Below are 24,657 nucleotides of genomic sequence, written 5' to 3'. Positions count from 1 at the left end.
ATCCCCAAGAGAGTAGTGTTAAATAAACCACACAAAGCACTGTCGTCTGGTTCAATCCTCCACGTTAACAATCTCCTCTTCTGTCTCATCGACATCAATGAGACCTCTTCGCCGTTTTTCGTTCACAAGTGTTGCACCACCACGATCCATGCCCGGTCCTCCTATACGCATCTTCAGCGACGCGAGCCTATCGTGCGCGTCACGAGCTTCTTGCTCTAGGGTGCGTTTTGGAGGCCGACCGCGACCTCGTGATAGTAAATCTGGCGGAGACAAACTAAGTGCCTCTAGGCGCTCAGGGTCGACTGTAATGCGTGGAGTAACTTGTCGACCTTGCGCGTCGCTAAGATAAGCATCATAGTCATGCGAGTCTATATTGCACATTGTCAGATCCTTTCTCTCGTGTCAATCCAAGCTCTTCTTCAGTCATCTTCCTTACCAGAGAGACCACTGGCTGGTCCATCGCCAAGCTCCCATAACAGCGGATCAAAGTGCACCTGCTGTACATGGCTACGCCAGTTGCTCTCCAGATCAAAAGAAGGTGGATGGGTATCTTTGCCGCAACCATCCCACAGGCAGTTCAAAGTGTTACCGACCGTTTCTTTACGGTGCACTTTGAACACATGTTTCTTCAGGGTATCCATGTTGTGTAGCTCTGCTTTGCAGTTTAGCCATCTACACTTGTACGACTGAAAGACACGGTCCACGACACTCGGCGACCTCGAGTCGATACGAATTGCCGCATCATCTGTGCGCACATTGCCCAAGGAGCTTGGTTGTGGCGGCTGATGCTTATTCAAGAGGCCAGTGTCTTTTTTTGAAGTCGTTTGAGCCTGCGTGGCAGCAGATCCATGGATGGCCTTTCTCCAACCAACAGGGCGACCTTTCTTCTTAGGAATCGGTGTACCGTCAGGGTTGTATTGTGTAGCAGATCGAAATGCCGAATAGCCCACGCCGCTAGCACCTGAAGCAGGGCGGTCACTTGAACTCATGGGAGCAGGCTGTTTTACAGGCTCAGTGGTGTCAGGTAAAGAGTTTCGCGGAGGTCGACCGCGTCGCTTTTTCTTGATGAATGGATTGATAGCTTCGAGTAAAGCTTGGTCCTTTACCTGAGCCCCACCCCCACCACCAATCGCGTTCGACGGAGAGCGGGGAGGCGGTCTCTCGTCATCACCCGAATCCTCCTTGTCTGCATCTTGCGTTAGATCTTCGACTCTCTCCTTGAAGTAGTCCGGAGGTGGGTTGCCAGGATCGATCAGATCCCACCTGATAGTGCTGAGGTCCGATTCCATCGTGACATGAGGCAAACTTGTTCTTAGCTGGTCTAAATGCTGGTTTAGATTACGCTGAGACGGGTGTCTTCCACAAGCGATCAAGACATCGCGTGCAATTGTTGCAGGATTGTAAGTATTGCGACGTAATGCTTTGTTCCGATCTAGTGGCTTAACGTAGGTCGTGTATCTAAGGCTGTTGGGTAGCGCTGGCAATTGTTGCATAAAAGACTGCGGTGGCCCATTGGGGATAGAAGTCGACGGTTGCTTGTCGCCATCCGTTGTATCCTGAGGATCAGATATATGCATGACACCAGTATCCATCCTCTTGGGTGGTGGGCCCATATCCTCGTCTTCTGAAAGTTGCGTTAGATCAACAAGCTCGCTCAGGTTGCGCTTTCGGGCAGCCTCTTCTTTATTAGCAGGCTTCCTCAGCTCAGGCTTGATGGGCATCATCTCGGCAACTGGTGCGGGTGCAGGTGCGGGTGCAGATGCGGGTGCAGATGCGGGTGCAGGTGCAGGTGCAGGTGTCTGTGCTGGAGGTCCTGCCGGTGAGTCGTCATTTGGAAACGGCGTGTACTGTTCCGCACTTGCTGGCGGACCTGAAGCTGATGGACCTGAAGCTGGCGTGTCTTGTGGGCTAGGTGCGACGGGAGCTGAAATGTCCTTCTTCATTACGGCAGGTGGGACAGGCGGTGTCTGAACAGGAGCTGGTGCTTGAGGTAAAGATTGACGCGGTTTTGAATTGACGTCTGGCACGGCTGTGAGCAAGCATTTAGCAAAAGCTGCGCGATCTAGTTTAAACCCCATCTGCTCAAGCTGCTCACATAGCTGGATATAAGAAGGGTTGCCATTGAGTAAAGTTATTATGCGAGAAGCTTGGATTTTGCGGAAAGTGTTGTGGTCATTTAGATACGCTGCGGCTGCTTTTGCTAGATGTGCCTTCTTCTCTGTTGGCCAGACAGTGTTGCCGGCGGGTCGGTTGGCCGGTGTCTGAGTTCGCCTGACCGGTTCAGCCTGAGCGACCACGGGAGTCCTCGGCTTAGATACATTTGTGTTGGCTGCTTCCCTATGTGAGATGCTCTCCTCCAAGTTTGCAAGCTGCGGAGTGCTAGCATGAGCAGGTTGTGAAGATTGGGCTTCGGTAGCTGGAGGCGTAGGCTTACTTTGTGTCATCTGTGATTTTGGTTTTGCTCTACGTTCCTCTTCCCAGATGCGCGCGAGGAGACTCGGGTCTTTACTGTTGAGTTCGCGCATTTTCGCCATCATTGCACGAATCTCGGCTTCCAATTCGCCACTGGGGGCATCTTCGCCAGCCGGAGGTGCAGCAGCCACCTCGGCTGTGTTTGGTTGCTGCTCCTTTTGACTCTGGTTCGCATTGGGCTTTGGATGTGGTTGTCGCAAACTTTCTCTTTCTTCTTGTCGTCTACGCTCCTCTTCTATTTGGCGCGCCTCCCCTGCAACTCTTTCCACTTCAGCACGTGCCACGTCCTCAATCGCCTTCCTTGCTGCTTGTTTTCGCTGATATTCCGGCCATGGGTCGTAAACTGCCAGTGGATCTACGGTAGTAGTGCCCTGTGTATGGTATGTATCTGCCATGCTGACAGTGGGTACAGAAGGCGCAGCTGGGGGAATTGGCGCAGTGTCGTAATTATTGACGTTTGACGGTGTGCGATTTTGTGAGCTGCGCGAGGACTCGACACTAGCAATCTGCTGGCTGCCGTAACCGCCATACTGCTGGTTTTCTGTAGTCATGATGGTTGTGGTCCACGCATTGTTCGCTTGCGCGGTAGTGTATTGAGGCTGAGCCGGGCTGGCGGAGCGCTGCTGCTGTTGCTGGTTACGCATTGGCTGCGTTGTGTGCAGATGGCTCTTTGATGCTGTGACCGGAGACGGTAGAGCACGATTATTGATGACGCTCTGTGGGCGCGCTTGCGATTGTCCATAAATAGAATGGCTCTGCTTCGCTGGGGCTTGCGGGGCATTCGAGCTGGCGTAGTGACCAGGATGCGACGACGTAGTAGTGTTGGTGGTGAAGGCGGGTTGGGTGGTCGCAGGTGTGGTGCTAGATGCATACGAGGGGTTACTCATATTGCGCAGAACCTCGGCAGCTCGATTTGTTGTCTCGCTATTTGCACCATATGTGCTGTTGTTCCATATGGATCCAGTTCCATATCCACTGTTCTGGGTTGTATATGACTGTGCTGGGTAGGCAATGTACTGCTGGGCTTGCGTCGTCGTCGGTGGTGGTTGCTGGTACTGGCGGGCGGATTGGGCGATATTATTCGAAGCGGGTGCAGTCTGATACGACGCGTATTGCTGGGCGGAAGAGTGTTGGTAGGAGGGATTGTATGTGTTATAGCCATTCGTCGACATTGCGATTCTCGGCTGAGAAGTTTCGGATTAATATTTTGCCACTTTACGGATTCCGGGGAGGCTTTGTCGCGACAGATATCGCAGGCGTCACTTGAGTAAAGGCAGCGGATGAACAAGTGCTTCACACTGTACACTGGTCTTGACGCGCGATAAATGCGCCGGATCGAGGGGCAGATAGACTGCGACGCGTAGCAAAGTGACGCCGTGCCCATGACGGTCGGCCTGCGGCTCACGCGTTGCCGACTTGCGCGAACCGGGGTGGCTATGGTATAACGGAAAAATAGCTTTGCCGACGCTAGCGAAGCGAAGCTGGTCTGGCTTCTGCACATTCTCACCACCCTAATTTTCGAGGTGCGACACGAACTTTGTCTACTAACCCGACAACCCGCCCATCCCACAGCAAAAATGACCAAGGTCCAGTCACTGGTCGCGAGCTCTCGCCGCAAATCGCGAAAGGCGCACTTCAGTGCGCCGAGTAGTGTGCGTCGGGTCATCATGAGCGTATGAAGAGACTTGGAACATTGCAGTGGACATGTTCTAACAACCTTCAGGCGCCTTTGAGTAAGGAGCTCCGCGAGAAGCACGGAGTGCGCAGCATTCCCATTCGCAAGGATGTGAGTATACCTCGATTTTCATCGACTTTGGTAGTGTGCTGACTTTTCCAAGGATGAGATCACCGTTGTCCGCGGTTCCAACAAGGGCCGTGAGGGCAAGGTCTCCTCCGTCTACCGCCTCAAGTACTGCATTCACGTCAACGGCAGTGCGTAGTCCTTGATTCCCTCAAGCTGGCATATTCTTACTAAGCTTCCACACAGTCGTCCGCGAGAAGAGCAACGGCCAGTCGGTTCCCATCCCCATCGCTGCCTCCAAGGTCGTCATCACCAAGCTCAAGCTCGACAAGGACCGCGAGTCTATCCTGGAGCGCAAGAGCGCCGGCCGCGAGGAGAAGAAGAAGCAGAGGGAGGCTTAAACGTCTCGCTTTTTGTTTCTTTGTTTGACGACACACCACGGCTTCGAGGCACATGGGCATGGGCTGTCCCACCGCCTCCGAGTGGATGAAATGCATATCATGGGTTCACGGTCTGGGCATGCGATGTGCGCATGGAAAAGCAGGGCGTTTTACCGGCTACTAGCTCCAACAATGGACTTGCCGCCATGCGGCCCCGTCGAAGATTTTCTGTTCGAAATGATACCACGATGGATTTGGAGTTTGGCAACGAATGACATTTGTTACTCCAGCCATCACCGTGAGACCAAAGGCATGTGAAGAAAAAAATTCCCATCCACGCTAGAATATCTACTCATCGACCTTACCTAATGGTTGCCGTGAGCTATACGACTAGCGGAGAATAATGCCAGGTGACAATAGTCACTGCTCGCCTGCAGACCGTCTTTGAGTTTTACGATGAAGAAGATGGTTTGATGGTGAGACACATATTTTCGTGAAATGCTATTTTTTTTGTGAAGAGCATTGAGATGACATTGATGTATGTCGCATTCCCATGAATGAAGAGTGAGTCTTGTCGACTGCATAGTTGGTATCCTTTGACTCATGATTGTCAGGGTGACTCGTTGTCTGAACATGCTATTTGGTAATGCTCAGAACAGTCTGCTAGAAGAAGCAGATAGTATGTTGCTTGGGTTTCCAGTCCAAGCGCCTCTTGACAACGATGGATAGTTTTATCACAGCCTTTTATAGTCAATGACATTATATCTTTTCCATATATATATATATATATATATATATCCCTTATGTCCGCCAAAGCGTCCTCGGTCAGACACTTGCACTCCACCCGTGTCGGGTAAATCAACCCGATCCTCCAAGTTCACACCCAAGAGTTCACCCACTTTTGATCCTCACCAACATCAAACCGGCAACCCATGAAAGCAAAAGAGAGCATCAGCGTTTCAAATGCGTCCATGCGACACCATCTCCAACCGTGCGCAAACCTAGTCGCAAGAAACACGTCAAAAAGATAAGGCTGATTCCGCCTCGTTACTTTACCCATGGTCTGTTGTCTTGTCTCGTATTCGTATTTCGAAGCTTATATGACAACAAACCACAACCCAGTCCAAAAAAAAACAGGCACTAATTATAACTATTTGGGAGGTTGGGTTGTGCTGGGTTGGGTTGATACCGACAAGTTGGTATGTGACCTGTCATCCATTTTCTGGGAAAAGATATTTTCGATAAAAATATGTGTTAGATAGATACAAGCAATTCAGTCGTAACTACCGGGGAGCAACAACAAAAAGAAAAGGGACGACCCGAACATGTGCACCTTGTTTTTTGGGGAAAAAAAGGGCTCGTGTGTGTATGCATGGAAGGGTAATGACGAATACGAAGCGGGTAGAGATTAAGGAAAAACAGAGGGAAAATGGGTGATGAGAGGATAGTTAGATTGGGTAGTAGGGATATTTATGTGCGGTCAGTGCGGGGGGTTGGCGGTGATTCAGGTAGAATGGAGGATGTGGGATGTAATATGAGAAGTGTTTTTCCAGGGAATCTAATCAGGCGGAGGATTGTAGATGTGGTGGGCGAAAAGAGTGGTTTAGTGGAGATGGTGGTGTAGAGTGATGGGGGTGGAGAGGGTTCAGCGTCTTGGTGTGGTGATTCATAAGTGACATGCTTGGCTTCAATATGTTCACAAAGCATTGGAATAGCTTTCTCATCATCGTTGTTGGTTTTCAGGAAACAGAAATTGGGGACTTGCGTGATCACGATCGTACTGGTTGTCGGATTTTAGTTGTAATGTGCTCAGTGCCCGATTGACATGATACCGGTGACAGCTCGCGTATCTCACATATGCGACACTTCACTGTACTTCGGTATTCATTCAGTATGCTTTCTAACTGTACCAAAGCGTTGGGTTCAATAGCATGTGTGTTCGTACTGTAAGGTTTGATATGCCATCGCGATTGGCTGATCTTCGTGACGCGTCACTGGAGTCATGACACAAGTAGAGATGTATGGTGATCTTCCGTCTATCACCATAGCGAGCATCATGACTGGAGGGAATAGGCCCCAAAAGCCCGACGTCAAAGTTTCAGGAGATTGACAGACGCAATTCTCGTGTTTAGTATGTTGGTTTGATGCATCAGCGGCTGACGCAATCATGTGTGTGCACTGTCTTGCGCCGTTTCAGCTTTGAGAGCCTGCACTGTTGATGTTATTGGTTCAAGAAAGATTGCCCTATACGTACTCCCTAAAGTTATAGGGGACGGAAGTAGTGAAGCGATTTCATATCACCAACTCTGGATATTAAACGTGGAAGAAGTTCCAGAAAGTGCAATCAACAGTGCATGGTGTAAAGTGAATCTGTGCCGGATCTAGGACAAGAATGTTTGCTTCTGAACTAACGAAGACGTGAAATCGTGATTTGAACGATGCGCATGAACTGCATGGAGAGTTCCGACAGACCGGTGCAACGGTCAAGGAGATCTGAAGGGGGTTGTTGAGACGATCGGTTCTTGCTTTTGTTATATGTAACACCAACGTTATCGGGATAAAACAAACGCGAGTTGACCGTTGACACCACCTTTACTAACGCTCCGAGGTTGCTTGTTCCCAAACGGGGGTCAATGTTCTAAAGAGTTGTTTTCCGCGAGGCCCGATAATGCGGGTCCGATCAATGCAAAGTGCTGAGGAGATGGCAGTGTCTCGAATATCTCAGCCGAGCACCTCACTGTTGGTCAATAAAGACATATTTGGTCCCACTTGTTTGCCCCTCAGAGTATACAGAATGGCACGACAAACCACATGAGGCGGAGTGGAGTAAAAAGACCCGAGTTTTGTGGGCAACGGCAGCGGGATTGCCATGCCAAGTAGGAAGGCGGGATGTGAGTTTATGCAAAACAAAGCGTGGGTCGGGACAAGCCGGTTACTCGAATGAGGGTGACTGGGCGCATGGAGAGCAGAACACGAACTATTGTACCCGACCATCGTGTCCAAAGCTCGTCGAGGGCTGTGTTTGCTGCACTGTATGGACTGTCGTGGGAAGAGAAGCAATAAATCTGACTCAGCTCCTGCCACCATTCAGACGAGAGCTTGGGTGGTGCATCGTCGCTAGTCGCCCGGGACGTGTTTAGCCGACGGTGCAGGAGTGCAGAGGAATACCGTCTCCAAGGCGTAGGAGATTGATGACGGACCAACCGCAAGCATTGGGAGCGCTGCCCGGGACACGGCTCCCATGGTCGCAGTCGGAGCTAGGACACTGCTTGCGGGGTAGAGTACCGACTAGTCGGTGAGGGTGAAAGGGTTGTGTGCTGCCAGTGTCATCATCGGCAGGGGCGTGAAGTGTGGTACGGCAAGGGCGCTTCTGCGGTAGCCCAGTGCTGTCATGATCTCATCGTGAATGGGAGACGATGGTGTTGTTTGTGGAAAAGAGGAACGGCTAGTTAGTGCATTCGGGCGTGGAACAGCGCGTGGCTAGCGGCTGAGTCAGGTGGCCGGATCAGGCACGCCAATCAGCTTGGGGACCGAGGGTTCCGTTTCAGACGTCAGTGTGCGCATGCGTGGGAGCCCCAAGCCCTTCGTGCTGCTGCTGCTGCTGCTCCACCCGTCACCAAATTGCGGAAACACCAAACCGCCCACTGCAACGCGCGCGCCTCTTGGGCTTCTCCATCGCCCTCGCGCTATTGCCTGCCTACTTACGTACGCCTGACAATGACCACCGACCTTCGCGCCCGTGCCTCCCAGGGTGTGATCGGGGAGTGTGATGGGAAGCCTTGGCTGCCCAAGGACCACATCTCGCCGTGCGCAAACACCCCCACAGCCACACGGGAGAAGCAGCACAAAGATATGACCAGCCGTCCGCGAGGTATTCGCCATGCTAACACCCCTCATCTGGACACGAACTATCGATAGGGGCTACCATGCATATGCATATACGACCGCAGTACCGTGTGTATGTATCTTTAGGCATACATACGAGCTTTGCCACCCACCTGCCTGCCACCAGACACAGACCGTTAGATACGGTGCCCGTCCCTTCTTATCCACGGAAGGAAGAAGCAAAGCACGGAAGCGGCCTGGCTTGATTCGTGGCATGCTCAAAGGAGCGGAAATGATCAGAGAGCCCTTATTCATCGTCCCGTTGTGCTACGGCGGAGAGGGGGGGAACGCGCGGAGGGTTGAGTGCGCACCACAAACGACCGCCATCATGTGAAGCTCGCCGTTTGCCCTCTCGCCCGCTGCTGACAGTCGAGGCATGTTGTCACAGAGAGTTACGAGCTTATGTAGAAGCATGCCGTCTAGATATGTAGGCCAAAAAGGGCCTGCTTGCCGGCAACCCCGCAACGGTCTTCGCCTCTCGCCTCTCACCTACCCAGAGCAGAGTCTGCGCGCTGCAGGTCCAGCAGATGCCCTGGAAAGGTTCCGACACTGGGCTGTTTCTTCGCTGCAGGCATGTCTCTTGGCTAAAAAGAACGCTAAATATACTTGGTCAAGGCCAGGGGCGTTGGCGAACATCAGCGACAGGTACCCGGCATGATTGGCCTATCTCACCAAGTGCCCCTGACAGGCCCGGTGTGCATGGTGTGTCCTCACTCGTGCCGTCGCCGCTCAGGCCCTTTGGCATCATGCCTAGGCCCACTCCGAATCATGCCCTTGCACAACCGTGAAGGGTGGACGGACCCTTCGCAGCGGCCGGTTGGTCTTCTCCCCCTCGCTCAGCTCAGGCTCGGGCTCACCTGTCTCTCTCTCCAGCTTCAGCTGCTGCGTGCCTGAACAGCCTCACCTGCACGGCTTCCCCCCATCCCCTCCTTCAACACCTGCACACCGCTGAGCTGTGCTGCCTCTCCTTTCGCTCTACCCTTCGCATACGTCGACGCCTCTTTGAGAGAGCGCTACCCCGTCGCTCTCCGCGTATTCGTCCAGGCAAACCGTTGCTCTCCCACCATCCCTTCCACCTCGCCCTCGGACTTGCTCACGGCTTTTTTTGTCGCAGATTCGAGTACGTTCCCATTGGTCGCGCTCTATACTCAGTCATACTGATGTTGTATTTCTTGCAGTCGATTGCCCTCGCGATTCCCGACGCAGACTAACATCGCATCACTCCCTCTGCCGTCAAGTACACGTCGTGTCGCTCAATCGAACGAAAACTCCTGGCCATTTCTGGACACCTAATCGACCGTGACTCGCACACATCGCTATGAGAAGTCGGGTGGAGACATAATTGGTTCATTCATTGCTTTTTCCGTCCCGAGTCGACACTAAACGCTCGTTCCGTTCGCTTTCATCCCCGACCCCCCGTGATCTACACCATCATGGGCACACCAAAACCAATCTACCCGCTCAAGGAGCACTGTTCAATCATCTACGAAGAGACGCTTTACGTATACTCGCCAGCTGGATTTCAATCGTTAAAACTTGAAGAAGGCGCTAAATGGCAGGCCCTACCGATGGATGTATCGCTTACAGGAGGACGATGTGTCAAGGCAGTACCCAATGGTAACACTCGAGACGCCAAGCTGTTCATTGTTGGAGGAAGGGTCAATGCGACAGCCTCTGATTGGAACTACCCTGGCTTGATGCACTACACATTTTCTACCAAGAAGTGGGACTGGCAACGCTCAGAGAGCTGGAACACGCAGGAACGAATCAACCATGGCGCCGCATACCTCCAGGACTCGCAAAAGATTCTCGTCTACTCTGGATCGCAGGCCGACGGCGGTGGCCCGTCAGCCGAAACCTTTCTGATTTCCACCGTCGCTCCCTACTCTGTCGTGGGTCTGCCATCGGCTGGTGCGCCACTCACTGTGAATCCTATGTTGATGGAGTCGAATGCGAACACCGCTTTGCTGGTGGGTGGAGGTGCATCAAACACAGCCGTCTGGAAGTTTACAGAAGCAACTGGATGGCAGGATCTTGGTGTCACTTTGCAACAGCCCATCACCAACGAAGACGCTGTTAAATGCTCCATAATCTCCAACAAAGAAGGAGGAGTCGCTCTACAAAAGTTCGACATGAGCGTTTCCCCAAACACTGTGGAACGAATACTGCTATTGAACAAGGACGGATCGCCTGCAGCCCCCGGAACTCGAGTTGGAGGCAAGACGGGAGGCAAGACGAAACGTGTGACCTTGAACAACTGGTCGCCGTACAATGAAACACTCGCGCCTACGACGACACGATCAAGTTACTCATTGGCGCAAGGCAATGATGGTACTGTTGTTGCAAGCGGGGGTAATGATCAGGAACCAATCGCTCTGTTCAATGCCCAGCAAAACTCTTGGATGAACGCGTCAGCGGTATTTGAGGGTCAACAGGTGCTCGCAAACTCCGTTTCTTCTTCAAGCGTGTCAACAACGGCGACTGCAACGGCATCTGCATCCGCATCTGTATCTGCCAGCCCCACCAGCACAGAAGCTGCCGCGTCACCTCCAGGACCTCCAGGACCTCCTGACAACAAAGGACGTATGCTGACCGTGCTCGGTGCCACACTCGGAACCATTTTCGGCATTGCGTTGATCCTCATCTTGATTCTGTTCTGTCTCAAGTACAGGAAGAACAAGAGCAAGAAGAATGCTTATGTCGAGAAGAACGACCGCATGAGCTTTGCTGATCGAGGAGCTGCTTTCATGAAGGAAGCCGGTGGATCGGTAGCAAGTTATCCAAGGAACAACGAGTCTACCACATCACTCGCCATCATTCAAGGTCGAGGTGGTGGTCACAAGAAGAACATGGCAAGCGATGCTAGCACAGCCGGTCTTGTCAAGAAGACCAGCCCTCTTGGTTACTCTGAGCAATACTCTGAGCCTTACGAGCTTGCCAAGTTTGACCTGAAGCCAGAGCCTGTCGAGCCCATGGTTCGCCAAAACTCGAGCCGAACAGCCCAGCCTGCACCAAGAGCTCGCAGCTCAGGTTGGAGTCGTTACTTTGCGAACAATGAGGCCACGAATCTTGCCAGTGCTCCTCCTGCTGATAGGTCCACATTCGCGTCAGACAGGACAAGTACGGCCAGCCAGTCACAGTACACAAGCTCCAACATGCACAGCTTGCGTCCATCCCAACACATTGCACCGCTGGAGATTCCCAAGTTCAGTGATGGACAACGTCTGAGCAGTGTAGCTAGTGGAAGCCCAACACTTGGTACACCCACATCCGTCCTGCCTCATCAGATGCAGCCTATGCAAGCGGAACTTGCCCGTGCCAACTCTAATGCTAGCTCAATATCCGCTTTCAGCCATCATGAAGTTCACCGGCCTGTAGACAACTGGACTCCCATGGACAATGGCCGACGAACCAGTAGCAACTACACTGGCAGTGTGGCGATTGACCATGGAAAATTCGACGGTACCAGCTCATACTATCCTGACGGAACTGACTCGTTCTACCCGAAGAGCAACTTTAGTTCTTTCTACCCTGGTCAGGGAAACACCCCCACGATTCCTGATTTCCGCGACAGCACAGCAACGACTTTCCCATCTGGCGCTCCCCCTCCTGTGCCGACTGAGCAAATGCCCCAGAGCAAGTTCGGTTCCATGTACCCCCCAAACCCGCAACTTGGTCTTCCTCATGAGCGCGAAAGCGTCGCCACGCTCTTCCCAGGTGGCCCAGGTGGTGCTGCAGCACATCAAGACACAGCACTACCGAGTCCCAAGTTCACCTCATTCTTTGCGACACCGCGAGCTGGGCATGAGAGCACAGTCACCATGTTTCCCGGTCCTGCACACACTGTGGGCGAAGCGAAAAAGGAGCAGTCTGACATGTCTTGGCTGAATCTCGGCCAGAGTCGATAAACATCTCAATGTCCGTTTGGTCTGTGCACCCTCACGTCGATAATGAGTCCATCCTCCATGCCATCCACCCCTCGTCTCTGCAGACATGATTCGTTACCTTGCGTCTTGGCAATCAGCGTCTTTAGCCAACCAAACCTCGTCCTCATCTCTGTATACAGCAGTCAGATTTTCTTTTCTTGAGCATCATAGCATTCTCAGCGCCGGGCGTCTCTTTCATTTTTTTCTGGAGGCACAAAATATTATTCAACCCAACTACATCAAAGGAGGCCTTGTGCTTTCCACATTCAGTCGCTACAGATACCCGACGCCAAATCTCCCCACCCTCAGCGCGTCAACCACTTCCTCGCCATCACCATCATCATCCATCAATCCACCTGTCAACGTATCCTCTCGATCCCGAGGGATCAAGTGTATATAAAACACCAACCTCTTTTCCTTCTCTACACTCTTTTCATATTGTTTTGTCAATATTCTCCTTTTTTGTATTGGTCTGTGTCCAACCAAATCTGTCTCACCCCACCCACACCACTCGGTTGGTTGCTGGCCTCCATCGTCTGATCTTCTGATTCCGATGATACCTTGTTTGTCTGTTTGTTTTGCTTGTCTTTTTTCCCGCATTTGGCGTAGTATGGCAAGACGGAATGATATAAGGGGGGTTGTGATTGTGTCTTTCTCTCTGTTGGTTCTGTCTTGCCACTTGTGTGTGTGGGTTATATATGGCTCAGCTGAAGTGAGCGGGAGGAAGCAGCGGTAGTTGTAGTTGCTGGGGAGGTGTTGCATGGTCTGGGCCTGTAGTTGACGGGCTGATGTTTGCTGCGTGTTTGGCTATCTCTCCCTCTCCCGCTGCCCCCATTGACGTATGTTGTTGGGAAACGTTAATATTATAATGAAAGAAGCGAGTGTTGTCGTGTCATCATCTGTTCAATCTGGAAAACGTGAAGTGTGTTTGAATAGAGTGTTGTCCATGTATTCAAGCGTCTGTTGCTCCATATTCTCTCCACAATGACATGCAATGTGCAATGGATGTGCACATGAGGTTCCCTAGAGATACTGTCACATTGATGGACCTGGGATGCGCTTTGAATGTTTGTGCATTTGATGTTACATCAAAACTGAGTATTGTCTAGGGAGAAATGCAAGTACATGCCATTTCAACCATCATGTTCGTGATGGACTAACCCCCTCCCACCGTCTCATGTTCCTCGTCACCCACCATCCACCCACACCCACAAAAAAAAAGAGACCCACCACCACACAACACACGATTCCAGCAAGCAACACCAACAAAAACAAAACAACTGTCCCGTGCCAGACTCGAACTGGCGGCCTTGGGATATCTGCTTCAATCAAGCAGTCATGCGTGATGGTATGAGACCCACGTGATAACCAACTACACCAACGAGACGGATTCAAGCCATGCTTGAGTTGGGATGAGAGGAACTCGATGGCGGACTTGAAATTTGTGATGTATCTCAACCAAGCAAAAATGCGAATCATAGATGACAGTTGAGTGGAGATATGGTATTCTTCGTCCAACCCAGGCTTTCCTACTACCGCGGTAGAAGATGATCGTGAAGTCGCTCGATGTGCCATCTTCCAATACTCCGTGGAAAAAGACATAGCAAAAAAGAGTGATACCCGGAATGCATAGAGAAATGGGAACCGCAGTTATGCCAATCCAGACTCTCTACCCTTCTCCTCCTCATCATTTCCCTCCTTAATCCCTCAAAACATAATGCAGCAGCGTACCTGGAAATCTCCGCTTGGCATGGCGGTTTTTTTTGCCGCTGGCTCCCCGCTAACGAACACAGCCCCTCCCCTGTTAGCAACAAAAAAAAGATTACAGTCCACCCCTACTCCACCCGGACAGGCTGCTACATCCGAAAAAAAAGAGATGATGGTCACTACGAGGGTCGAACTCGCGACCTTGGCGTTAACTTAAGCCGTCTCCGGCGATGGAATATTAGCACCACGCTCTAACCAACTGAGCTAAGCGACCTTGGTTGTTTTCTTTGATGGAAAGAATACAGACAAGAGCGTTTATGAACCGAAAGAAACAGGTTTGTTGGGTTTTCGAACGGTGTTAGTTAATTTTGTGCGGGGAGGGAATCGCTGGTTCAGGATGGTGGTGGGGCGACACTGAGAACAGCGGGCGGGTGCCTAGTCTCGGCTGCAACGGTCATGCTTGGTTTGGCTTACTCCGGAGCGTAAGTACTATTCAAGATTTGGGGGGGGGGGGGGTTCTTTGTTGTGGAAAATGCTCGTGTGTTGTCGGCATTACAAAAAAAATACGAGGTCGAAATCTAGGAAATCAACGCCGTGAGATAACAAGCCGCCGAATACGTGGATAATTTCGGTAATGGTATGGCGTCATCCGTTGTACGCGTATTCCCAAAGACGTTTTTTCTTGATCGCATACTCGGCGTGTATCTTCGGCCCGTCGTGACAAAAGCATAATATCTCTTTCTGGCAGTTTTGCTCGCCATGCCATCTCGGCGGTCAACCGCCCAGTTGGCCCAGGTACTTCTCCACCTCATCATTACCGTAAAACATCGTCTGCAGTTTCTCGTGCTTCTTCTTTTCGATCTGCGCAAGTTTCCTGACCTTGCCGGCATCGAGTCTACCCTGACTGACATCTGCACGACTAGCACCGCCCAACGCCTTCTGCTTTACATGCTCTTTCTTGTCTATGCCCAAACCAAACTTGTCGCGCTTCTCTTTGGGAACGAGCGGGAATAACATGCCCTGACCACTTGATCCCAAACCTTTTCTCGCATCTACGTCAAAGCCGTGCTTCTCCATGTACTTGAGCCCCATCCGCGTTCGGTCTATGGCCGAGGGGATGGGTGCGCGGGGAAGCGCAGCTTGATGTGCAGGACTCAGATAGTGAATGCGCTGATCTGACTCCTTGACAGGCTCGCCACAGATGCCGCACCGAGGATATGCATCGGGCTCTGGCTGCGGCTGGCCGTTGGGGAACATGATAGCAAGATACTTTTCTGCCATGGTCTTGCCATTTGTCGATGCAGCTGCTGGCTGTGTCTCAGGGGTAGACGAGACGAATTGAATGGGATTCTTCCACAGACCCCGGCCAAAAGCGCGCTGCTCGACAAACGGTGCGGTGGATATGTTGGGATCATCTTCGGGAAGCTCATCTTCCGTCTGCTGCTCTCTAGACGTGTGTGTCGAAGAAGATGTCGTCATTTTCTTTTTCCTGTGCCGGACAAATCACGTAGAGGCAATAAGGGGTTGCAGCGTATGAGCTTTTATCTGGGAGGGAGGGTGAATCGATGGCGATCTGTTGAACGCGTAGTCACGTGATATGACGCCACGTGCGTACCTGCGGTACTTGGGCATTAGCGAGCCACGGTTGAGCCGCGTCCCCGAAGCCTTCCCGTTCCCACTTTCCGCCAAGAAACATGCCCGTCAACATCATCGCCCAGGCCTTCGCCGAGGGCATTGATTCCATTCCATATGGCTGGACCATAATCAAGGCTGCGGCCGTCTTTGTAGCCATTTATGCGCTGAAATGGTTCTTCAATGGGGCCAACAACGGCTCCGAGAGGAACATGCACTCCAAGGTGGTCATGGTCACAGTAAGTCTTTAGCGTCTGATATTGAACCCTACTAACGGAACCAGGGCGGGACAACCGGTATAGGTGCTGAGGTAGTCAGAGGCCTGGCGTCTCGCGGTGCACAAATTGTCCTTCTCGTCCGACAGCCACTCGTCGACCCCTTTCTTGTCGACTACATCGAAGATCTGCGCACGCAAACCGGCAACGAGCTCATCACTGCTGAGCATGTCGATCTCGAATCTCTGCACAGCATACGCCAATTCGCAACAAAATGGGTTGATAACGCACCGCCTCGCCGTTTGGACATGATTGTTCTCTGTGCAAATACCATGACACCCCCTGGGAAAAAAGCAACGCAGACAGAGGATGGCTTGGAGTCGACTTGGGGGTTGAACTACATTGCCAACTTCCATCTGTTGAGTATTCTCAGCCCAGCGCTCCGAGCACAGCCTCCTGATCGTGACGTTCGAATCATCTTCGGTACCTGCTCCTCATACATGGGAGGAAAGCTGCCGGGCTTGGAGGACAAGTCGAAAAAGAATGCCAAGAGTGAGCCTGGACAGCTGGATTTCACGCCATCGACCGTGTACGCAACGTCGAAACTTGCCCTCATGACGTTTGCTGTTGCCTTTCAGAAGCATCTTTCCAAGTATGACCGGCCCGACAAGAAACCAATGAATGCGCGGGTTATCATGGTAGATCCGGGCTGGACACGCACACCAGGTATGCGACGTTACCTGACCTTTGGTACGCTTTGGGGTCTAGCACTATACACTGTTACGTGGCCATTCTGGTGGATGGTCCTTAAGAGTGCCGATCAAGGTGCACAAACTTTCCTCTATGCAGCCATGGAGGCCCAGTGGGGTAGGGGCGAGGGTGCATATTTCCTCAAGGAGTGCAGAAGATCCATCTGGACCAGGAAAGATATTGACGACGAGCTGCTGCAAAAGAAGCTGTGGGAAAGCAGCGAGAAGACGATTGAGATTCTTGAGAAAGAGAGCGCGAAGAGGAGAGCTGCTGAGAAGAAACAGAAGGAAAAGGCAGAGGGGAAGGCTGCAAATGCGGCCAATGGACAGGCCAAGAAGGCCTAGTTCGAGGCATGATGTGGTTGCTGTGATGAAGGTTTTTTTTGCAGAGATGAATAATGTGGTAATGGTTTTCGCTGCGCTGATTTTTATGATAAAAGCTTTTGTATTTGTTTGCATTTACAGTCTGTGTCTGCTAACGAGTTACGATGTTATCAGACCATTTTGTTGTTATGTTAGATGGCAAGAGAAAACAAAAGTTGAGCAATCATCCAATTAGACTATATTCTTGAGAAGCATTCACTGAGAGTCCGAAGTATTGCGGTCTTGGATACCAGTATCTGGAGTTCTAATAAGGGCAAGTGCCGGTAGTAACTCCGCCAGTATGATTTTCACAGCACCGACCGGCGCCAGCATCGTATCATTCGGTACGACATCTGTCATACCTAACACATGTCATCCACGTCTTCTATCAACCCGATCCCTAGATTAATGGCGCACCAGAATTGATTACATAACAGCGGGCATGTGCTCTGGGTCTGGATCTCACCCTACGAGCATCAACCGTGGGACGAAACAAAAAACAAGAAAGTTTCGGGGCGTGGCATGAACGCAATGCAACTTGAGTCAAAAATCTCTCAAAAGGAGAATAGTATCAAGACTTGAGTATTTCGTGCAGTTCTTATACTCGTAATTGAAAGGGATATATCGAAAACATATTGCGATCGGCGAGACATTACAACGATGGCAGAGATACGCACATGTGGCCTAGTCTTGCTATCTTTCATCCGTAAGTACTTACTCAAGTATACACATTACTGTGCTTGGCATAAATGAACCGTGAAATAGAGGAAATAACGGTCGCCTCTGTTCGGTACCCGAAACGTATACATGCTATAATGCGATGCAGCGACACGGTCCTTTTTGCCCCTTACTCCTTTACACCTACAAGTCAGAGCCGACCCGAGCAAAAGAACAAGGTCTTGGGGAAAGGAGATTGGTTACTGTTTGTTTCTTAGTAGGAAATATAAGGCGCCTCATACGAAAGCGTTGGCTGGGAAAAAGAATCTTCCCGTTTGAAGTGCCGGGCGGTCAAGTTCACGATTTTGATGCGGAAGACGGGCAATGGCTGCTTGATACGGCTAAAATCTGGGCGACGGCCGGAGTTACTTAAGAGAAGGCACTATATTTTTCATTGTCAATTGTTAGTCTGGGCCGCTCTCTGGTGGCGGCAGTAGCGGTGTTTTCAGGAGATTCATGCCTTGTTGCATTGTCGACAAAGCACTGGTATGCTGAGCGCACAAAACAACAAGAAGCAGGATATCGTGACTGACGGCGAGGCTGTCAAGAACGGCGCATGCACCTCATCCGTCCCTGCATTCCCTTTGAGTGGAGCACCATGTGGGCTGTCCTGGAGACAGTGCATGGAACCCCTGTCGTGCTTATAAAGTGGAAATTCGACAACAACGCTAGCGACGTCGTTGATAGGTGTGCCATTGGCCCGTTAGCCACTTCTCCCCACGCCAACGGGAAATGAGACTCAAGCCAAGCGGTGCTGCGAGAGGGAGTGCTGTCATACGGTGAGGCTGTCAGCGCTGACCAAAGAGCAGGTTTTACGAGGCAGTGTTTGCGCTCACTGGGCATGCGACCGGTACAGCAAAAGCACAACACCAAGTCGCGAATCTAGCCGCCAATCAAGGCAAAGGAGAGCATTAGAACAGCGTCCTGGACCAGCGATTCATTTCGACCAGCGCGTGATTGTTATCCAATATGCTCGCCCGCGGCTATATCCTACTGGCGCTGCTGCAATCTTAAATTTGCGCCCCTTGTTAACCGCCCTTTCTCCAAACGGGCAGGCGGATGAGCATACTATCGTGAGTTGACGAGCCGCCTCCCCAGTTTCAAATACTGCCGGGATCCTCTTCATCAATATGTTTCTCTCGCGTTCACCCTTCCAAACCTTACGCTCATTATTCTTGGTTGCCCTGCGTTTTTTTCGCTCATCCCCACACTCATTTTCCGGTCGTTCGCGCCACATATCTCATCCCAACGAGATAACCAATCGCTCATTTTAATCAACACCAAACAAACGAAAAAAAATATGCGCTTCTCCACTGCTGCTGTAGCGCTCGGTGCGCTCTTCATGGGCGCCAGCGCGGACATTGCTGGTGTTGCGTAAGTCAAACTCCACATTTCATTCAAATCCATGATCAGCAAAACGCGACTACCACGCGTTCTCTCCGCAAACACGACTACCAACGTTACACACAAAACAAGATCTCTTGGCTAACCCTAAATCCCCCCCACAGTCCTGAAATTCAAACCTCAGTCCTCATGGTCCTCGCTCACGCCATCCCTTCGGAAAGCATTTCCTACGCCCTCGCCAGCCCTTCCGCCTTCGCCTCGGAAATGGCTTCGTGCCTTTCTGCCAGCAGCACCCCGGCGTGGTACCAGGCGCTCCCCACCGACGTGCAGAGTCTCTTGCCCCAGATCTACCCGCATGAGACGCCTACCCCCACGCCTACTCCCTCGGCGACTTCTTCATCGACTCCCAGCCCTACTCATACCACCCCTTCGTCCAGTGCGGCTGTCACGCCGTACCCGACTGCGGGCTTGAACAGCACGAGTGCTATCACCAAGCCCCCGACTAGCGCTACCGGTACGATTAGTTTGAGCTTGATTCCTACGCCCAGTGCTACGGGTCCTGAGGGTCCTGCATTCACTGGTGCGGCATCTAGGCTCTCGCTCAGCGCTGGTCTTGGTGCTTTCATCGGCCTCGTCGGTGTTCTTGCTTTGTAAAGAAGGATTTTTTTTACATGTCTTCTTTACTATGCGAACTACTTTTCTTCTTCTTCGTTTTACACTCTTTTTCTCTCTTTTCCAGTTCACCTCATGCAATAGCATGAAGTGAGGGGAAATGGAAGAGTGTAAGATGCTTCTTACAGGGCAGCGCCTCTATTTCCTTTTTTTATTGGCTAAGCTCACAAACGCCTTTCTCTCACGACGCGATGTTGTTACTCCTTCTCGAAGGAACGATCCGCATTATACCTTTTTTTTGCTGATTTTTTTTGTTTGATTTTACTGGCGGATACGAACATGTTTTGATGGGAGACATACCTCATGAGAACCTGGTTGTTAATGTGTTTTGTCTTGTATGGGCCGGGCTGGGCCAGAGGGTGGATGGGGCCAGAGGGAGGAGGACTAGGATGATGATGAGATGGGAGATGATACTAGTAGCAGTAGTAGTATATAGCTGTTTGCTTAGTTTTAATTCTTAATCAGTTTAACACTGTAGACCTTTTAAATTGCTGACGCATGGTGAGATTGTACGGGTGATATATTTGCGACGCGGGAGCAGGGTTCTCTTCGTGTTGTGCTAGGCGGCTCGGTCCGTGAAGGGTGGAGGGAATGACACGCGTCAGTCTCGTATTGATATTTAGTGATGCCTCTGGTCAGTGTGGCGTTGGACATTACCAATTTTGAGTATTCAGAAGTCAGATGAGATGGGTTTTTGTCTTCTGGATGCATTAGTCAGATTCTTAAGACTTTTTCGTATCGTGGGTTGCATACCACCATGTACGCTCGTGCATCTCAGCTCACTCATTGCTCCTCGTTACACCATATCCGTCGTGTTAGAGACACCGTGATATCCCAGAGAACCATGTACAAGGTTTCAAGCCCCCAAAGTTCTGGCGTAAAAGTCACGGGATCACTGTCGGCATGCATGCGCTAGTAGTACGCAGCCAACCCTTCCACTACCGTCTCAAGACTCGTCTTCAAGACAACCAGTATACTCGATCAAATCAAATGGCCAGATACAACAACATCCAATGGATATGTCTCACCTACGCTGGTACGGAAACTTTTTTCGGAGACATTTCATCTGCAGCGTAGGTCGGCACTCGAATCGGCGACTTTAACCTCATCCCGCGAAGCTGAGTGGCGTCTACACATTACAAAATCCCAACACTTTAGTATCAAACCAGCTTTTAATCCATCCTGAGAGCACTTGGATGTCTGACGGAGGCTTTGGGATAGTTTTCTGGCGGATTCGTAGGGCAGTGTTGGTATATAACAGTCAGTGTAGCATCACCGCTAGAAAACCACCATCAAAACCCACAACTCTTCAAGCACTCTCTTACCATATCCCCATCGTCCATTATCTCTATCAAACGAAAGAAACAAAAAATGACCCTCCCCCGCCCCCAAATCTTCGACATCCTAATCCTCGGCGCCGGCCCTGCAGGCCTCAACGCAGCCCTAACCTGCGCCCGCACCCGCACCACAGCCCTCGTCCTCGACTCGCAGCAATACCGCAATGAGGGCATACAGCACATGCACACCGTCGCCTCCCGCGACCACTTCCCACCCGACGACTTCCGGCGCATATCCCGCGAGCAAATCGAAGCGCGCTACGACACCGTCTGGTTCCACCACGCCACCATTACCTGCGCGCGGAAATCAGTCTTCGCCCTCCCCACCCCACCCTCTCCATACCAAGGGTTCCAAATCACAGACGACACGGGTGTGTCGTACCGCGGCAAAAAACTCATCTTAGCAACCGGCTCCCGCGACATCTTCCCCGCCATCCCCGGGTACGCTGAAAACTGGCCCGCGCATATCTACCAGTGTCTCGCGTGCGACGGGTACGAGCAGCGCGGTAGCGCCATCGCGATTCTCGGCTTCGACGCATCGGCGTACACGCATTTTGTGTGTATGGCGGCGGCGCTGGATCCGGCGGCGTCGATTACCATTTTGACGAATGGGAAGGTGAGGGAGGAGGCGAAGGTGAAGGAGGCGGTGGTGGTGGCGAGGGCCATGGGGGCGACGCTGGATGAGCGGAGGATTGTAGGGATGGTGAATAATGGGGCTAGCCATGTCGAGGGTGTGACTGTGCGGTTTGAAGGGGGCGAGGAGAAGAGGTTTGGGTTTGTGGTGCATAAGCCTTCTACTGTGAATCGGGCGCAGGGGTTGATTGAGGAGTTGGGGGTGGAGACGGTGCCGGAGGAGGCGGGGGGGCATGTGAGGATTGTGAATGCCATGTTTAATGAGACGAGTGTTAGAGGGGTTTTCGCGGCGGGGGATACGATGGTGGCGATGAAGCAGGTTGTTATTGCGATGGCTGAGGGGGTTAAGGCTGCGGCGGGGGCGGGGGTGCAGATTTCGCAGGAGAGGGTAGAGGAGGTGAGGAGGGGGTTGGAGAGGAAAGAGCAGGTGGTGGGAGGGGAGAGGGAGAAGGTGGAGGTTGTGTCGCATTGAATGTTTGAGTGTTGGTAGATGTAAGTGGACTTGGTGGACATCAAAGAAGATTATGATTTTTAAGGAAGTGGATTTGCTCCCTAACGAATGTAACTTGCTCGTATTCAATAAATCCGTACTGACATACCGAAATAGTGGCTCTATATCTTGTGTGAAACCTTCTCCACCTTCCCTCTCTCAATTGCGTCCACACATAAATTCTCTTCACTCATTCTTCTTATGAATCCTGGGCAAACAAAGCCAGAACCCAAGAATAACGACCAAAAGCGCCAGAATAATCGGCTGCAACACCTGCACGCCCTTTGCCTGCGCAATAGCGCCGACCGCAAAAGGGAAAATAGCAGCTCCACTCCCACCAAAAGCAGCCGCAAACCCTATCGCACCGACATGCAAGTGACGCGGGAGCAATTTCGTAGCCGCGACGATTGCAGCGGGGAAAAGAGGACCGAGGAAGAATCCCTGTAAACTAACTGCAACAGCCGAAACGTAGAATTGCGGGACGAGCCAGAAGATCAGCTCGAGGGCCATGGTTAGCGGGAGGTAAATCTAATATTCCGATGTGTCAGTCATACAACATTCATCCTGGTACCAACCACCCAAAAAAGAGTTCAGACTAAGAAAAAACTCACAGAAATAGCCAGCTTCTCTCCTAATCGTGGTGTCACAAAGCCCAGTACGACTCTTCCCACGGTAATTCCCATCCAGAACCCCGTTGCAGTCATTCCACTTGCGAATTCCTCGCCGTCACGCACCTCGAGCATGAACTTGACGATCCAGCCTCCAAGGGCGACTTCGATGCCTACGTAGCCGAGCAAGAAAAGTGCACAGAGCCAGGTGACTCTAGCCTGAGGAAGGCGGAGAAGCGCTTCCCTCATGCGATTATCCTTTGTATCGGTGGTGCGGGGGTTAGCAGCACGGTATTTTGCGCCTGTTTCGCGCCAGAAGGCGGCCATTGACGTGCCGAGTTCGAGAACAGCCATACCGATCTGCAAAGGTTTTTTGTTATGAGCTGACAGGGTCTAACGTGGGCATTTGAGGAGAAGGGGGTAGTACTTACCATAACGTAGTAGAAGCTATACCATGGCAGCCTATCTCCTTTCGTAACCATAGTCGTAGCGATCAACGGGGCAAGCACAGCACCAACGCCGTAGAACGCATGTAAGAAGCCTAGAACCTCGTTTGGATTCGCCATGTTACCAATCCAAGCATCTATGTTTCGTCGTCAGCGTCGTCTCTTTTTTCTCTTTCTGTCAAAGAAAATATGGTTGGACTCACTCCATGCAGCATCAGCAAGTCCATTTCCAAACCCAGCCAGCATAAAAATAACAACCAAAACGGGATACGGCGGGTGCACAGCGATGACAATGTAAGCGATCAAATGGCAGCTCGGCGCAATAACCGCAACGCCTCGTTGCCCAAACTTGAGATGAATGGTGTTGTTGAGCAGCGCCGACGCCGTGTAACCCGCGAGTGGCGAGAGGAAGACGAGCGAGATGACGACGAAGGATAGTTTGTAATATTCTTGAAGCTATAATTTTCCGAACAATCAAACATGTTAGCGATTTCTCCATGTTTTTGCTTTTTTTCGGGCTCTATTGTCTGTAGGAGATTTTTTCTTCCGAGCCGCGTTTCAAGCAGCGTTTATCAATCATCGGGGAATATTCAAGGAAAAAGAAGGGGATGTCAAACATACATATGGTATCAGCGCTCCATACGCCGCATCATTACTCCCCATGACCACAAAGCTCCAAAACGCCGCTGCAACCCTGAACAAGTTGGAGCGAGGGTGATTCCACAGCTCAAGCTTCTGCGCCGCCTGTGTCGTCGGCGAGGGGAGATTCTCCACAGGATCGCTACTCTGCATGCCCTTTGTATCTGAAAGCCGCAGACCACCACCAGAGTTATTAGAATGCAGCGAACCAGCTACTTTGGCATCTGGGGGCTTGGCGAGGTACGAGGAGACGTCTTGGAGTTGGATGGGCTGCTCGAGGCAGGTCGATGCGCTGCCGTTTTGGTGCATCGCGGCTGCCGTTTTGTGTATTGTTTGTTGGCGAAAGGTGTTGGACCGGTGAGAGCAAAAGATTGGGTGCGTGCGCGAAGAAGGTTGTACAGTATCCCCGGATTGTTTAAATACACTACTACCTACCTACGTGATGACGTTGGTTTCGACTCCACCGTCTCCAGAAGTGTGTATGTGGGTGTGTGGAGCGGGGGGGGGGGAAGAAAGAAAGAAACATAAACGCCCTTCTCGCACCGCCTTTTTATCGTGCTTTCTGATCACTTGACTGCGCTGTTCAGTTGATCATCGACATGGCTGTTCGACTCAACATTTCGGTCGTATTACTCCACATGGAGATGCATGTTGTCGACCAATCAGTCGCAGCTGGATCTCGCACTTTAGCGTCAATGGCG

At 51.5% G+C, this 24,657-nt stretch overlaps 9 protein-coding genes across 9 annotated transcripts; 6 read left to right on the top strand and 3 right to left on the bottom strand.

The window, feature by feature from the left end:
- Positions 1-51: 51 nt before the first annotated feature.
- Positions 52-3,644, bottom strand: COCMIDRAFT_92857 (uncharacterized protein; the record flags this gene model as incomplete). The annotated part of the gene is made up of 3 exons (XM_007688867.1): positions 52-368; positions 437-1,804; positions 1,886-3,644. The coding sequence occupies 3 exons, from the start codon at positions 3,642-3,644 to the stop codon at positions 52-54; spliced, it is 3,444 nt and encodes a 1,147-aa protein (XP_007687057.1).
- Positions 3,645-4,049: 405 nt separating this feature from the next.
- COCMIDRAFT_92753 (uncharacterized protein) lies at positions 4,050-4,614 on the top strand (the record flags this gene model as incomplete). Its single annotated transcript, XM_007688866.1, has 4 exons — positions 4,050-4,145; positions 4,196-4,258; positions 4,311-4,404; positions 4,460-4,614. 4 exons carry the CDS (start codon positions 4,050-4,052, stop codon positions 4,612-4,614), a joined length of 408 nt encoding a protein of 135 aa, XP_007687056.1.
- A 4,391-nt stretch (positions 4,615-9,005) lies between these two features.
- On the top strand, positions 9,006-9,266 carry COCMIDRAFT_92773 (uncharacterized protein; the record flags this gene model as incomplete). The annotated part of the gene is made up of 1 exon (XM_007688865.1): positions 9,006-9,266. One exon carries the CDS (start codon positions 9,006-9,008, stop codon positions 9,264-9,266), a length of 261 nt encoding a protein of 86 aa, XP_007687055.1.
- Positions 9,267-9,911: 645 nt separating this feature from the next.
- COCMIDRAFT_92890 (uncharacterized protein) lies at positions 9,912-12,386 on the top strand (the record flags this gene model as incomplete). The annotated part of the gene is made up of 1 exon (XM_007688864.1): positions 9,912-12,386. One exon carries the CDS (start codon positions 9,912-9,914, stop codon positions 12,384-12,386), a length of 2,475 nt encoding a protein of 824 aa, XP_007687054.1.
- A 2,499-nt stretch (positions 12,387-14,885) lies between these two features.
- On the bottom strand, positions 14,886-15,590 carry COCMIDRAFT_92913 (uncharacterized protein; the record flags this gene model as incomplete). Its single annotated transcript, XM_007688863.1, has 1 exon — positions 14,886-15,590. The coding sequence occupies one exon, from the start codon at positions 15,588-15,590 to the stop codon at positions 14,886-14,888; it is 705 nt and encodes a 234-aa protein (XP_007687053.1).
- Positions 15,591-15,805: 215 nt separating this feature from the next.
- Positions 15,806-17,052, top strand: COCMIDRAFT_4466 (uncharacterized protein; the record flags this gene model as incomplete). The annotated part of the gene is made up of 2 exons (XM_007688816.1): positions 15,806-15,982; positions 16,027-17,052. The coding sequence occupies 2 exons, from the start codon at positions 15,806-15,808 to the stop codon at positions 17,050-17,052; spliced, it is 1,203 nt and encodes a 400-aa protein (XP_007687006.1).
- A 2,035-nt stretch (positions 17,053-19,087) lies between these two features.
- Positions 19,088-19,785, top strand: COCMIDRAFT_35917 (uncharacterized protein; the record flags this gene model as incomplete). Its single annotated transcript, XM_007688841.1, has 2 exons — positions 19,088-19,161; positions 19,296-19,785. 2 exons carry the CDS (start codon positions 19,088-19,090, stop codon positions 19,783-19,785), a joined length of 564 nt encoding a protein of 187 aa, XP_007687031.1.
- Positions 19,786-21,174: 1,389 nt separating this feature from the next.
- Positions 21,175-22,245, top strand: COCMIDRAFT_92864 (uncharacterized protein; the record flags this gene model as incomplete). The annotated part of the gene is made up of 1 exon (XM_007688862.1): positions 21,175-22,245. One exon carries the CDS (start codon positions 21,175-21,177, stop codon positions 22,243-22,245), a length of 1,071 nt encoding a protein of 356 aa, XP_007687052.1.
- Positions 22,246-22,449: 204 nt separating this feature from the next.
- COCMIDRAFT_92790 (uncharacterized protein) lies at positions 22,450-24,265 on the bottom strand (the record flags this gene model as incomplete). Its single annotated transcript, XM_007688861.1, has 5 exons — positions 22,450-22,791; positions 22,875-23,231; positions 23,303-23,454; positions 23,521-23,773; positions 23,939-24,265. The coding sequence occupies 5 exons, from the start codon at positions 24,263-24,265 to the stop codon at positions 22,450-22,452; spliced, it is 1,431 nt and encodes a 476-aa protein (XP_007687051.1).
- Between the last annotated feature and the right edge of the window lie 392 nt (positions 24,266-24,657).

Source organism: Bipolaris oryzae, assembly GCF_000523455.1.
Source record: "Bipolaris oryzae ATCC 44560 unplaced genomic scaffold scaffold_48, whole genome shotgun sequence".
Taxonomy (NCBI): Eukaryota; Fungi; Ascomycota; class Dothideomycetes; order Pleosporales; family Pleosporaceae; genus Bipolaris; species Bipolaris oryzae.
Note: the sequence above shows the minus strand (reverse complement) of the source record. Positions and strands in the feature narration are given on the sequence as shown.